This window comes from Hippopotamus amphibius, chromosome 11 (genome assembly GCF_030028045.1).
Source record: "Hippopotamus amphibius kiboko isolate mHipAmp2 chromosome 11, mHipAmp2.hap2, whole genome shotgun sequence".
NCBI classification, from domain to species: Eukaryota; Metazoa; Chordata; class Mammalia; order Artiodactyla; family Hippopotamidae; genus Hippopotamus; species Hippopotamus amphibius.
The window spans coordinates 65,393,865-65,407,652 of NC_080196.1; the positions used below are offsets into that span (position 1 = coordinate 65,393,865).

Consider the following 13,788-nt stretch of genomic DNA (forward strand, 5'->3'; position numbering starts at 1 on the left):
CAAAAATGTTAAGTTGCTTTCCTAAGTTTCCCTGTTTGTAACAGAGGAGTAGGTGGAGACATTCTAAGTCAACGAGCTTGGATGTAAATATTAAGTAGCTTTACAGATTGGTGGGACTTTAAAACCATTTTCAACTTTATTTAAAACCATGGCTTCTCTTTCCTTGTTATAGTTACATCACTTAGAGTGATGCCTCTATTCCTAGACTTGGCGAGGGTCATCAAGGGGTGGAGTGGAGGTGTTTGGCACCGAAGCATAAAAACAAAAAATAAGGAAAGCAGTTAAACAAGGGAAAACGAACTCAGGGCTACATATGTAAGCTTTACACTTACTGACATTATGAACTACTATAATCATGCAATGCTCCTCTCTAACCATAGTATCTCTTTCTTTCTCCCGGGCACATTCAGCATTTCTCACATGGTAGCAGTAGCTACTACTTATTGAGTGATCATTATGGGCCAGACATTCACTCTACCGTGTGCTTTCAGTGTATCATCTCACTTAACAGTCAGATCATTCCCATGTGAAGGGTGCTTTTATTTTCCACATCTTCTAGAGGAGTTTAAGACTCAGAGAAGAAAAGTGGCTTCCCCAGAGGCACACAGTGAGTAGCAAGGGTTGAAACCAGATTACGTCTGAGCTCAGAGCCCAGCATGATAACCACACTTCCCACCACAGTCTCTGGACAAAGAGAGACGTAATGTTGGGATGATACTGCAAAGCTGACCTCTATTCAGCAGCAAAAATGGATTGTCTAGATACAAGTAAGGCACGATTGCTATTTTTCTTATTCATAACTTAATGCATTTCAGTAACAAGAGAGAAATTACGTTTACTTTGATGTCGACTATCAGATAAATGCAAGACCATAAACAGAGAAATTATTTTCAAGATATGCAATGCATGTATGAACCCAATATGTTTGCTATAAAACACACACACACAAAATCTTAATATAAGTTCTATATGTTTCCAAACACATTTCCCCTCTTCTGTTTTACATCAAAGGTCTCAGCCAAGCCTCTCTTAGTTTTTAGCATAGATTAAAATCAGCGTATTGAATATTAGGGGAGTGGTAGAATCTAGGACACCTTTGTTGCTTTCTGATTACTATGTTCTTATTCATTTTACTTTCTCTACATAGCCTGCATTACCTTAAGTAGGTAGACCTGAGGGACGAAGAAGAAATACCAGCGACCTTACCTGTTTGAGTGCCTTTTTGGTGTGCTGCTGAAAGGAAGACACTAACTTGCTCTGCACCGCTGCATTCGGGAGGCTTGAATCTCGAGTGGAAGATGCCTCATCGGTTACCTGCTTCGCACAAACTAGAAACAGAGAGATAATAATATTACTAATTTGAATTCCTTTTTTTATATCCACTGTAATTAACTTGCTTGGAGCTTTTCTCCAATTGAAAACGGATACCTAAAATAAGGCAAAATAGCACTGTCAAAAGAAGAGTATCTCCATTTAAATGCAGGGATCATTTAATAACTGTGTGGCCACGGTTACACTGAACCTTTCTAAGCCTCAGTTTCCTTACCCACTAATTGATGATAATTTCTATGTCTTGGGCTATTGTACAGACATAAAAAAGAACACAATATCTGTCTCAAGAGTTGGGAGTCTTTCTGGAGCTGAGTAGGGAGACTGGGCAATGCATAGTGTTCCGAAGAAAGAATCTACATTCATGAGATTGTCTTCAGTCTACCAACCTGAGAGGTACTGTGATTCTCCTATTTAACAGCCCTCCTTCTATAGAATCTCCGATCTACTGGCGTGTGTGTATCCTCCTCTATGGGCCAAGGCACATAGCAGGGGGAAGGAAAAATGAAATCTGAGATGCTGGGTGTCAATTGAAGATAATTACTTTCAAGGAAATTATGTCCTCTGCAGATTACCATATAATCTATCCAATTTTTACCAGAGTCAAGCTTTCCAGTTGCCTAGTCTACAGAAGTCAAGCCCACCGTCACTTTCTGCTCTACGACCCCTGTGCTGGAGCTCCAACTCTTCTTCCTGGTCTCCTCAGACATTCCGCCTGAGAGCCTGGGTTTCACGCTGCCAGGACCTTGGCAGCAGCGCAGATGCAGGCCTTTTCTGTGCACTTGAGGGGAGGAGGAGTTTATTTGGAAAATCAAAGTGAGGAAGCACTACGATTAGTGGCAGAATGGAGGCATATGTCAAAGGCAGGAAGCAAGAGGAAGTTCGATGGAAGAAAACAGCTTGAGAACATATTGTTAAAGCCCAAAGTAAGACTCCTTAAGGGCACCAGGGTTAACGCTAATCCAAGAAAATTTTCCAAGGAACAGTAACGCGGGAGGATTTTGACCTGAGTTTTAAAGGCAGCTGGAGGAGTCACAAATGATTCTAGTCTAAAATGGAGGCATGTGCACGTGGCAGTGTTCAGAACGCGGCTTTAGAAAGACTCAAGCGCACGTTGCCTAGAAACGAACATGCGGTCCCTGAAAGGGAATGCTTGGGAAAAAAGTTAATCAGCTTTTGTTTTAACAGGAGAAAGTAATCAGGAAGCCAAAATGAACACGTTTTGAAAGATAAAATAACTTACTTATTAATGCCAGGTGCTTCGCTTATGTGATATCATTTCATCCTCACAGCTTCCTTGCGAGATGGAAAAGTATCATCTCCACATTGGAGAGAGAAAACTACAGCTCAGAAAGGGTAAATAACTTGCCCATGGTCACACAGCCAAGTGAAACAGCAGAGCTGGAGTCCAAGGCCAGGTCCTTACACTTCCACTCAGAATATCTGGCTTCAAAGCCAAGAACTGATACAAAAAAAATTTAATGTCTAAAGAAGTTTAATTTACTTGCGTCACGTTGGAGGACCTGAAACAGGGAGTTAATAAGGGCACAGGGAACAAGATGTTGAGCTCCCACAAGAAAAAACTGAGCGCAAATGGCCCAGGAAACACTAAGTTTGAAGTTGCAAATGGATTTGCCCACAGATACCGGAGAAAAGTCCTTGAGTTAAAGATCAGGGAAGTTTTTTCTATTTGATACAATATGACATTTTTCACTTAAAACAGTCTAACTGTTCTAGTAAAGAAACATTTTATAACACTGCTTTCATAAACGATGGCTTGGAGGCTTTTCTCCTTGGAATCATCACTAGAGTAATTTGTAACACTTTGCCAAAGTTCACATATCAAAAAATAATAGAAACAATCATCAGTTTATATTCTAAAGAAAAATTTACTTTTATCTTGATTACATATATGGCCTTTTCAATGTTCTAGAGTCGATATGAAGTGTGACAAACTGGGGAGGTGAGACGAAGGTGGCGGAAAGGATATATGATCTCAACTGAACAGACCTAAAGTGGATGGAATGTAAACCCAGCCAGTAGTAAAGAGTGCATTTTATTACTTTCACATTCTTAAATTTAGTATTGCCACCTAGAAAAATACAAACTTAATGGTAGTTAAAAAGGATAACCAAATGCAGGACATGGATTTCAGGAAATTTGTGGAAAATACGAGAATGCTTCTGCCTACTGGATGTTGAAACAAATTTACCAATTTTCTTAGGAAATAATTTTACTTATAAGTGTTTCAAAGGTAAAGTTCAACACAGCAGGATCAAAAAACCAACAAATATCACGTCAGTGCAGATGTTATCAAAGCCTTATGTCTTATATTTACCGACTGTTATAATAGGCAGTATACAATCGGCTGTCACTTCCTGAGGATAACAGATACCTAAATTACAACTTGCTCTACTTGTTTCTGACCTAGGAAACCACAGGCTATTGTGATACCTATTTCAGTATCAGCGTATATGCCGTCTGGTTGTTTAAATTCACTACTGCACTGTGTTAACAATGATTCACATATATTTACATATAGTGTTTCCAGAAGGAAGATTCTGTTCAGCTTACAGCCCAGAATTTCAGTTGGAGGGCAGCAAAATAAAACTGAAACAGCATCAAAGAATACTGTGAATTTTTTTCTTGAGATTATTCAATTTCCTTTCACTCAAGCCTGTTTTACTTGATCTTACATCCCAGCCTAGACCCAAGTGAAGCATCATGAGAATTACTTTACTACAGAGTAATTCTCCTCCCTGATTCCTCTTTCTAAAGTTGGTCCTATTTCTCTGGGTCAAACCATTTTCCCCTAATTATTTATTTCTGATAAAATAATTACAGAATCTTAAAGAAAGTAAATGTAATAGAAAATAAAATGTATGAGTGTTGCTCTGGATTTCAAACTTATTTTAAAGGAAAAAAAAATCAAGAATAAAAATGACTAGGACACAATGTAACAGCATCCGTAGGCTCCAGTGTGCCTGTGTGTATGTGTATGTGCGTGCACACGCATGTGTGTTGACAATATAGACCCTAAACATGGGCATCTAAGTAACTATTCATTCTTTTGCCAGGTATCTGATGAGGGTGGCAGATTCTAAAAACACTCACTGCATAGTTGGAGAGGTAGTTCCACATATTCCTGCAGATTCATATTCTGACAAAACACACAGTTTTCACTTTTACTTTATCCTTGCAGCTTTCTTAACAGATGTGATAAATAAATAACAGAGGGCTTATTTTAAACAGTTGCCTGAATATTTATCTAAGGGGCTGAGTCTGGCCTCTGAAATACAAGCCAAAGAAAAATTAATGTTCAAGAAAGGACCAGGGAAATCCCCTGTATGTGAAATTACAACAGGAGCCAGGAAACTGAAGAATTAGGACAGATGTTTTATCCAATAAATATCTAACACTGACACGCAGCTTAGAAAGTGATATCTTCTTGGCATTGAGGACAGAATAAGAGCTTTTTTTTCTTTTTTCTTTTCCTAACTGTGCACTGGCACCATCACAAAACACATGCCAGGATTTCATACCTGGAAACCCCACAAGACTGCCGGCCCTTTTCGTAGCTGGACAAACCGAAGGTGAGAAATCATGTTTTCAAAGGTAAAGAAATATTATTTCTGTCTACGTTCTGCTTGTCTGCTCAAACCAGGCAAGCCATAAACATAGTTAAAACCTAATCTGCTAGTTTTTAATTCAAACAGTTAATGGGGGAGAAGAATCAAGATGGCGGAGTAGGAGGACGTGCACTCACTCCCTCTTGCAAGAGCACCGGAATGACAATTAACTGCTGAACAATCATCCACAGAAAGACACTGGAACTCACCAAAAAAACCCACCCCACATCCAGAGACAAAGGAGAAGCCGCAATGAGACAGTAGGAGGGGCACAATCGCATTAAAATCAAATCCCATAAATGCTGGGAGGGTGACTCATAAGCTGGAGAACAGTTATACCGCAGAAGTCCTGAGGGTTCTGAGCCCAATGTCAGGCTTCCTAACCTGGCGGTCCAGCAACAGGAGGAGGAATCCCCAGAGAATCAGACTTTGAAAGCCAGCTGGATTTGATTGCAGGACCTCCACAGGACTGGGGGAAACAGAGACTCCACTCTTGGAGGGCACACAAAAAAGTGTGCTCACCAGGACCCAGGGGGAAGGAGCAGTGACCCCATAGGAGACTGAACCAGACCTACCTGCTGGTGTTGGAGGGTTGCCTGCAGAGGTGGGGGGGCAGCTGTGGCTCACCGAGGAGACAGGGGCACTGGCAGCAGGGGTTCTGAGAAGTGCTCATTGGCGTGAGCCCTTCCAGAGTCCACCATTAGCTCCACCAAAGAGCCTGTAAGCTCCAGGGCTGGGCCACCTCAGGCCAAAAGACCACCAGGGTGGGAACACAGCCCCACCCATTGGCAGACAAGCAGATTAAAGTGTCACTGAGCTCCACCCACCAAATCAGATTAAAGTTTTACTGAGCTCCACCCACCCAGCCCAACCCACCATCAGTCCCTCCCATCAGGAAGCACCCAAGAGCCTCCTAGACAGCTTCCTCCACAAGAGGGCAGACAGCAGAATCAAGCAGTATCAGCACTATTTCATCTTGTGGAACTGAAAATCACAGTAACAGAAAGACAGAGAAAATGAAAAGGCAAAAGACTTTGTACCAGATGAAGGGACAAGATAAAACACCAGAGAAACAACTAAATGAAGAGGAGCTAGGCACTCTTCTGGAAAAAGAATTCAGAATGATGATGGTGAAGATGAACCAGGACTTTGAAAAAAGATTGGATGCAAATATCAAAAAGTTGCAAGAAAAGTTTACAAAAGACCTAGAAGAATAAAAGAACAAACAGATATGCAACACAATAACTGAAATGAAAAATACACTGGAAGGAACCAATAGCAGATTAACGGAGGTAGAAGGACGAATAAGTGACCTGGAAGACAGAATGGTGATAATCACTGATGCAGAAAAGAATAAAGAAAAAAGGATGAAAAGAACTGAAGACAGCCTAAAAGACCTCTGGGACAATGTTAAACGCACCAACATTTGCATTATAGGGCTCCCAGAAGGAAAAAGAGAGAAAGGACCTGAGAAAATACTGCAAGAGATTATAGCTGAAAACTTCCCTAACATGGGAAAGGAAATAGTTACCCAAGTCCAGGAAGCGCAGAGAGTCCCAGGCAGGATAAACCCAAGGAGAAACACGCCAAGACATATAGTATTCAAATCAACAAAAATTAAAGACAGAGAAAAGTTATTAAAAGCAACAAGGGAAAAACGACAAATAACATACAGGAGAACTCCTATAGGGTTAACAGCTGATTTCTCAGCAGAAACTCTACAAGCCAGAAGGGAGTGGCACAATATATTTAAAGTGATGACCGAGAAGAACCTACAACCAAGAATACTCTAACCAAGGATCTCATTCAGATTCGAGGGAGAAATCAAAAGCTTTCCAGACAAGCAACGGCTAAGAGAATTCAGCACCACCAAACCAGCCCTACAACAAATGCTAAAGGAACTTCTCTAAGCAGGAAACATAAGAGAAGAAAAGGACCTACAAAAACAAACCCCAAACAATTAAGAAAATGGTAATAGGAACATACATTTCGATAATCACCTTGAATGTAAATGGACTAAATGCGCCAACAAAAAGACACAGACTGGCTGAATGGATACAAAAACAAGACCCTTCTATATGCTGTCTACAAGAGACCCACTTCAGACCTAGGGACACATACAGATGGAAAGTGAGGGGATGGAAAAAGATATTCCATGCAAATGGAAATCAAAAGAAAGCTGGAGTAGTGATACTCATATCAGATAAAATAGACTTTAAAATAAAAAATATTACAAGAGACAAGAAAGGACACTACATAAAGATTGAGGGATCAATCCAAAAAGAAGAGATAACAATTATAAATATATATGCACCCAACATAGGAGCACCTCAATACATAAGGCAAATGCTAACAACTATGAAAGAGGAAATTGACAGGAACACAATCATTGTGGGGGACTTTAACCCCCCCACTTATGCCAAATGACAGATCATCCACACAGAAAATTAATAAGGAAACACAAACTTTAAATGACACAATAAATCAGCTGGATTTAATATATAACTATAGGACATTACATCCAAAAACAGCAGACTACACGTTCTTCTCAAGTGCACATGGGACATTCCCCAGGATAGATCACATTCTGGGTCATAAATCAAGCCTTGGTAAATTCAAGAAAATTGAAATTGTATCAAGCATCTTTTCTGACCACAATGCTATGAGATTAGAAATCAATTACAGAAAAAAACTGTAAAAAACAAACACATGGAGGCTAAACAATATGCTACTAAATAACCAACAGATCACTGAAGAAATCAAAGAGGAAATCCAAAAATACCTAGAGACAAATGACAATGAAAACACAACGATCCAAAACCTATGGGATGCAGAAAAGGCAATTCTAAGAAGGAAGTTTATAGCGATACAATCCTACCTCAAGAAACAAGAAACATCCCAAATAAACAAACTAACCTTACACCTAAAGAAAGTAGAGAAAGAAGAGCAAACAAAACCCCAAGTGAGTAGACGGAGAGAAATCACAAAGATCAGAGCAGAAATAAATGAAATAGAGACAAAGAAAACAATAGCAAAAATCAATAAAACTAAAAGCTGGTTCTTTGAGAAGATAAATAAAATTGATAAACCTCTAGCAAGACTCAGCAAGAAAAAGAGGGAGAGGACTCAAATCAATAAAATTAGAAATGAAACAGGAGAAGTTACAATGGACACCACAGAAATAAAAAGCACTGAAAGAGATTACTACAAGCAACTATATGCCAATAAAATGGACAACCTGGATGAAATGGACAGATTCTTAGAAAAGCATAACCTTCCAAGACTGAATCAGGAAGAAATAGAAAATATGAACAGACCAATCACGAGTAATGAAATTGAAACTATGATTAAAAATCTCCCAACAAACAAAAGTCCAGGACCAGATGGATTCACAGGTGAATTTTAGCAAACATTTGGAGAAGAGCTAACACCCATCCTTCTCAAACTCTTCCAAAACATTGCAGAGGAAGGAACAATCCCAAACTCATTTTATGAAGCCACCATCACCCTGATACCAAAACCAGACAAAGATACTACAAAAAAAGAAAACTACAGACCAATATCACTGATGAATTTAGATGCAAAAGTCCTCAACAAAATACTAGCCAACAGAATCCAACAACACATTAAAAGGATCATACACCATGATCAAGTGGGGTTTATCCCTGGAATGCAAGGATTCTTCAATAGATGCAAATCAATCAATGTGATACACCACAGTAACAAACGGAAGGATAAAAACCACATGATCATCTCAATAGATGCAAAAAAACTTTTGACAAAATTCAACACCCACTTATGATAAAAACTCTCCAGAAGGTGGGCATAGAGGGAACCTACTTCAACATAATAAAGGCCATATATCACAAACCCACAACAAACATCATTCTCAATGGTGAAAAACTGGAAGCATTCCCTCTAAGATCAGGAACAAGACAAGGATGTCCACTCTTGCCACTACTATTCAACATAGTTTTGGAAGTCCTTGCCACAGCAATCAGAGAAGAAAAAGAAATAAAAGGAATCCAAATTGGAAAAGAAGAAGTAAAAATGTCACTGTTTGCAGATGACATGATACTATACAAAGAAAATCCTAAAGATGCCACCAGAAAACTACTTGAGCTCATCAATGAATTTGGTAAAGTTGCAGGATACAAAATTAACACACAGAAATCTCTTGCATTTCTATACACTAACAATGAAAGATCAGAAAGAGAAATTAGGGAAACAATCCCATTCACCATTACAACAAAAAGAATAAAATACCTAGGAATAAACCTCACCAAGGAGGTAAAAGACCTGTACTCAGAAAACTATAAGACACTCATGAAAGAAATCAAAGAAGACACAAACAGATGGAGGGACAGACCATGTTCTTAGATTGGAAGAATCAACACTGTGAAAATGACTATACTACCCAAAGCAATTTACAGATTCAATGCAATCCCAGTCAAATTACCAATGGCATTTTTCACAGAACTAGAACAAGAAATTTTACGATTTGTATGGAAACGCAAAAGACCCCGAATAGCCAAAGCAATCTTGAGAAGGAAAGAAGGAGTTGGGGGAATCAGGCTTCCTGACTTCAGGCTATACTATAAGGCTACAGTGATCAAGATAGTATGGTACTGGCACAAAAACAGAAATGTAGATCAACGGAACAGGATAGAAAGCCCAGAGATAAACTATGGTCAACTAATCTATGACAAAGGAGCCAAGGATATACAAGGGAGAAAAGGCAGCCCCTTCAATAAGTGGTGCTGGGAAAACTGGACAGCTACATGTAAAAGAATGAAATTAGAACACTCCCTAACACCATACACAAAAATAAACTCAAAATGGATAAAAGACCTAAATGTAAGGCCAGACAGTATAAAACTCCTGGAGAAAAACATAGGAAGAACACTCTTCGACGTAAATAACAGCAAGATCTTTTTAAATCCAGCCCCTAGAATAATGGAAATAAAAACAAAAATAAATAAGTGGGACCTAAAGAAACTTCAAAGCTTCTGCACAGCAAAGGAAACTATAAGCAAGACGAAAAGTCAACCCTCAGAATGGGAAAAAATATTTGCAAATGGATCAACAGACAAAGGACTAATCTCCAAAATATATAAACATTTCATCCAGCTCAATATCAAAAAAACAAACAACCCAAACAAAAAATGGGCAGAAGACCTAAATAGGCATTTCTCCAAAGAAGACATACGGATGGCCAAGAAGCACATGAAAAGCTGCTCAACATCACTAATTATTAGAGAAATGCAAATCAAAAGTGCAATGAGGTATCACCTCACACCAGTTAGAATGGGCATCAACAGAAAATCTACAAACAGTAAATGCTAGAGAGGGTGTGGAGAAAAAGGAACGCTCTTGCGTTGCTGGTGGGAATGTAAATTAATACAGCCACTATGAACAGTATGGAAGTTCCTTGCAAAACTAAAAATAGAACTACCATATGACTCAGCAATCCCACTATGGGGCATATACTCTGAGAAAACCATAATTCAAAAAGACACATGCACTCCAATGTTCATTGCAGCACTATTTACAATAGCCAGGACATGGAAGCAACCTAAATGTCCATCAACAGATGAATGGATAAAGAAGATGTGGTACATACATACAATGGAATATTACTCAGCTGTAGAAAGCAATGAAACTGGGACATTTTTAGAGACATGGATGGACCTAGAGACTGTCATACAGAGTGAAGTGAGTCAGAAAGAGAAAAACAAATATTGTATATTAACACATATATGTGGACTATAGAAAAATGGTACAAATCAACCGGTTTGCAAGGCAGAAATAGAGACACAGATGTAGAGAACGAACATATGCCGACCAAATGGGAAAGCGGGGAGGGTTGGGGGGGGGAATGAATTGGGAGACTGGGATACTAAATTGTACATTCTAAATATATGCAGTTTATTGTAAAAAATAAACAAATAAAAAGTTAAAAAAAAACAGTTAATGGGATTTTCAGTAGCTATTGCTCATCTACCTATACTCTCTTTCACCCTCAGATTCCCAAACCCCTCCTGCAAAACATTCTACTTAGAAGGCTGGGACCAAAGGGAGATGGTGGATTACCGGTAATCATGAGACAGCCTTGAAGGCTAGAGAAACTGGTGACTGTGTTCCAGCAAGAGGATTTCAGCCTCTTTTCTCGAGTCTCAAGTTGTCCCTCTTTCTCTCTTCTTTTTCATTCACCATTCAACTTGACAATGTGATTGAACTGGAAAATATGGGTTAGAGCTCTTTTGTTTTTGTTTTTGTTTTTTTTTTTGAGTGCTAGAGAGAAGGTATGGGTGACATTTCCCCCAATCTAAGTACTGATTCACTAACAGGTACACAAGAAGGCTTTGACATTTAGCCTAAGATACAAAGAAGGGAGAAAGTGGAACGTTGTCTTGAATCTGTCTTTATTTCTAGTCTCGTATCTGGCCGCCTTCCCAACTCTCACCCTCTCTGATCCATCTAGTCGAGACCTTGTGGCATTTCCTGAACACATATACTTGCTGTATTTGTTTCACTTGCTCTGACCGTCCCTCTTCCATCCTTCTGCCTAGCAAACTCGACAGACCAAACTGAAACAGCCTCCTCAAAGCTTTCTTGACTATCCCAGTCTCTGAGGTAGACTTACTCCTCCCCAACCCATGTTTCCTTATATGAATTTATGACAGTGCCTACGATACTGGTGCTTGCATCTGCCTTACCACCCACAGACCCAGCAACTCAGGGACTTACTTAGGTGCAAAGACAGGCACAGAGCAGTTGATCTGGAAATGTTTATTAAACTAAATTGTCCAATTTGATTTTCATTAAATGTATTCAAAGTATCTATTTCTAAAGCTAACTTTCAATTACTGTTTTTAACAAGAATTCATGGAAGGGGAGATCGGCAAAGCATAATTTTTTATTGTGGAAAAGCAAACAGAAAATATGAATTTTTTAATTTTATAAAATTTTTATAAAGATGAATCTTATTAAAAATCTGTGAATGATCCTACTGTCAACTAGGGAAAATATGAAAACCAAACTACAAAACATCCTGTGCAAGTCAGTGGGAAATCATATGACCTGCCACTAAATGTAGATACTTTTCCTTCTTCCACCCTTACTTGTTGCCTTATTTTCAGAGGAAAGTTCTAGTCTGGAGGTTTTGCATGGTGAAATAAAAATAAGTATCATGTAAAAGTCAAAACTAGAACTCACCATGCTTACTTAAAATGGCAGGAGCTGTGTGGGGGCAGAACCACAAAACAGCCCAGGATCTGGGCACAAGAGACTCACTGCAACAAAGATATTAACCGTTATATGCCGATTAAACTACACACTAAGTGACTGGCTATCTGAGGTAGGCGGGGTTCAAAGGGCTAGAGAGGGCAGGGAGAGGAGCATCCTTTGACTAATTTCATTTCTATATGTTCTTCCTCTGACTACTTCCTTTCAATTTTCTGAACAATCTAACTAGACACTCTCAAATCAAAACAGTTTTCCATCAAAATGATCCTGACTATAGGCTTAATAGTTTTATAAATTAAAAAAATTTAAATCAAAGAGCACACACATTTTATAATATGCCAAATTATAAATTAGAGATAATACTGTGGTACACTGTTAGAATTCCATCACATTTTAAAAGAGGACTGGGTCTTAGAGGGAGCTTAATTGTTCACTTAATCATTCATTCAACTGGAAAACTTTTACTGAGCACCTTCATGCCAAGGACTGTATAAAATGCAGGGGGTAAACAGTGACTAAGACATAAGACCTGACTTTGAGCCATAAGGTTTCTTAAAGATACTTTTTTTTCCAAGAAACAATGGTATAGAACTATTAATTCTGCCTGAGAAAAACCAAGTCTACAAAGACCTAGTGGAGACAACTAAAATTTGTTTTAAAAGATCGGTAAGCAGGTAATTCAAAAGTATCCCCAGACTGGCAAATAATCAAAAAACCTCATGTTTGGATTGTAATAATGTTTTATGTATCATACTTGCATTTGAAATTGTGCATATCAAATATTCCAGATTTATACAGCAAAAGATATTCCAGATAAATACAACAAAAGACATGCCAAAAACTGTTAAAGATGACTTAATGACAACCAGAGAAACCCATGTGACTCCAAATAAATATTTCCAGGACTCAATTTCTTAAAGAGAAAAGACAATTCCTTAATCCTTTCTGGATCCAGACTAAGGAGAACCTCTCAAAGCAGTCCTTATTCCAAGATAGGTTTAGGTGTCTAGATTTAAATAATTTTCCTTACTGAATTAAAAGAAAACATTCAAAGGATATGAGAGGCAAGCAATTAAACAGAGAAATAACAGCAATAAAATAATGGAAGCAGCAATTTTCCCCTAAGACTTTCAAGGGAGACAGTGTCTAAACACTTTAAGTACTGATGTTTGAACATTCTCTATGAATAAAATATACCTAATATAACTAAACATTTACTAAACTTTATAGCCTGCTTCACTAGGCCAATGAAGTCCTCTTCTTACTCAGAAGAGGTCTGCAGAAAAGAGAGCAAAATAAACCAGGAGGAATAGAGAATCAGGTGATACGTATATCAGCCAGGTGTAAGAGTAAGAACGTGCTCCACGAGGTGCAATCATGCCAGATGCCTTAATGATTTGGGTGGTTGATCTCACATGCTACAAATGATGCTTATCTGATACCCCTGAACTGGATGTATGGCAATTTCATTGCAACGTCCACAAATGGTTCACAAACACTCTGGTCTGCAGCAGACCGGACACTGAAGTTCCACAGGTAACTAGGAGGAACTGAAGGTATAGGAATCCCTCTTAACAAGCAC

General features: G+C 38.7%; 1 protein-coding gene across 1 annotated transcript in view; it reads right to left on the reverse strand.

Moving 5' to 3' along the window:
* Nucleotides 1-13,788, reverse strand: part of ASXL3 (ASXL transcriptional regulator 3) — a 140,929-nt gene that overhangs the window by 82,165 nt on the left and 44,976 nt on the right. Inside the window, exon 4 of the mRNA XM_057699283.1 lies at nt 1,207-1,328. Within this exon, the coding sequence (XP_057555266.1) occupies nt 1,207-1,328 (122 nt within the window). The remainder of the gene's footprint in view (nt 1-1,206; nt 1,329-13,788) is intronic.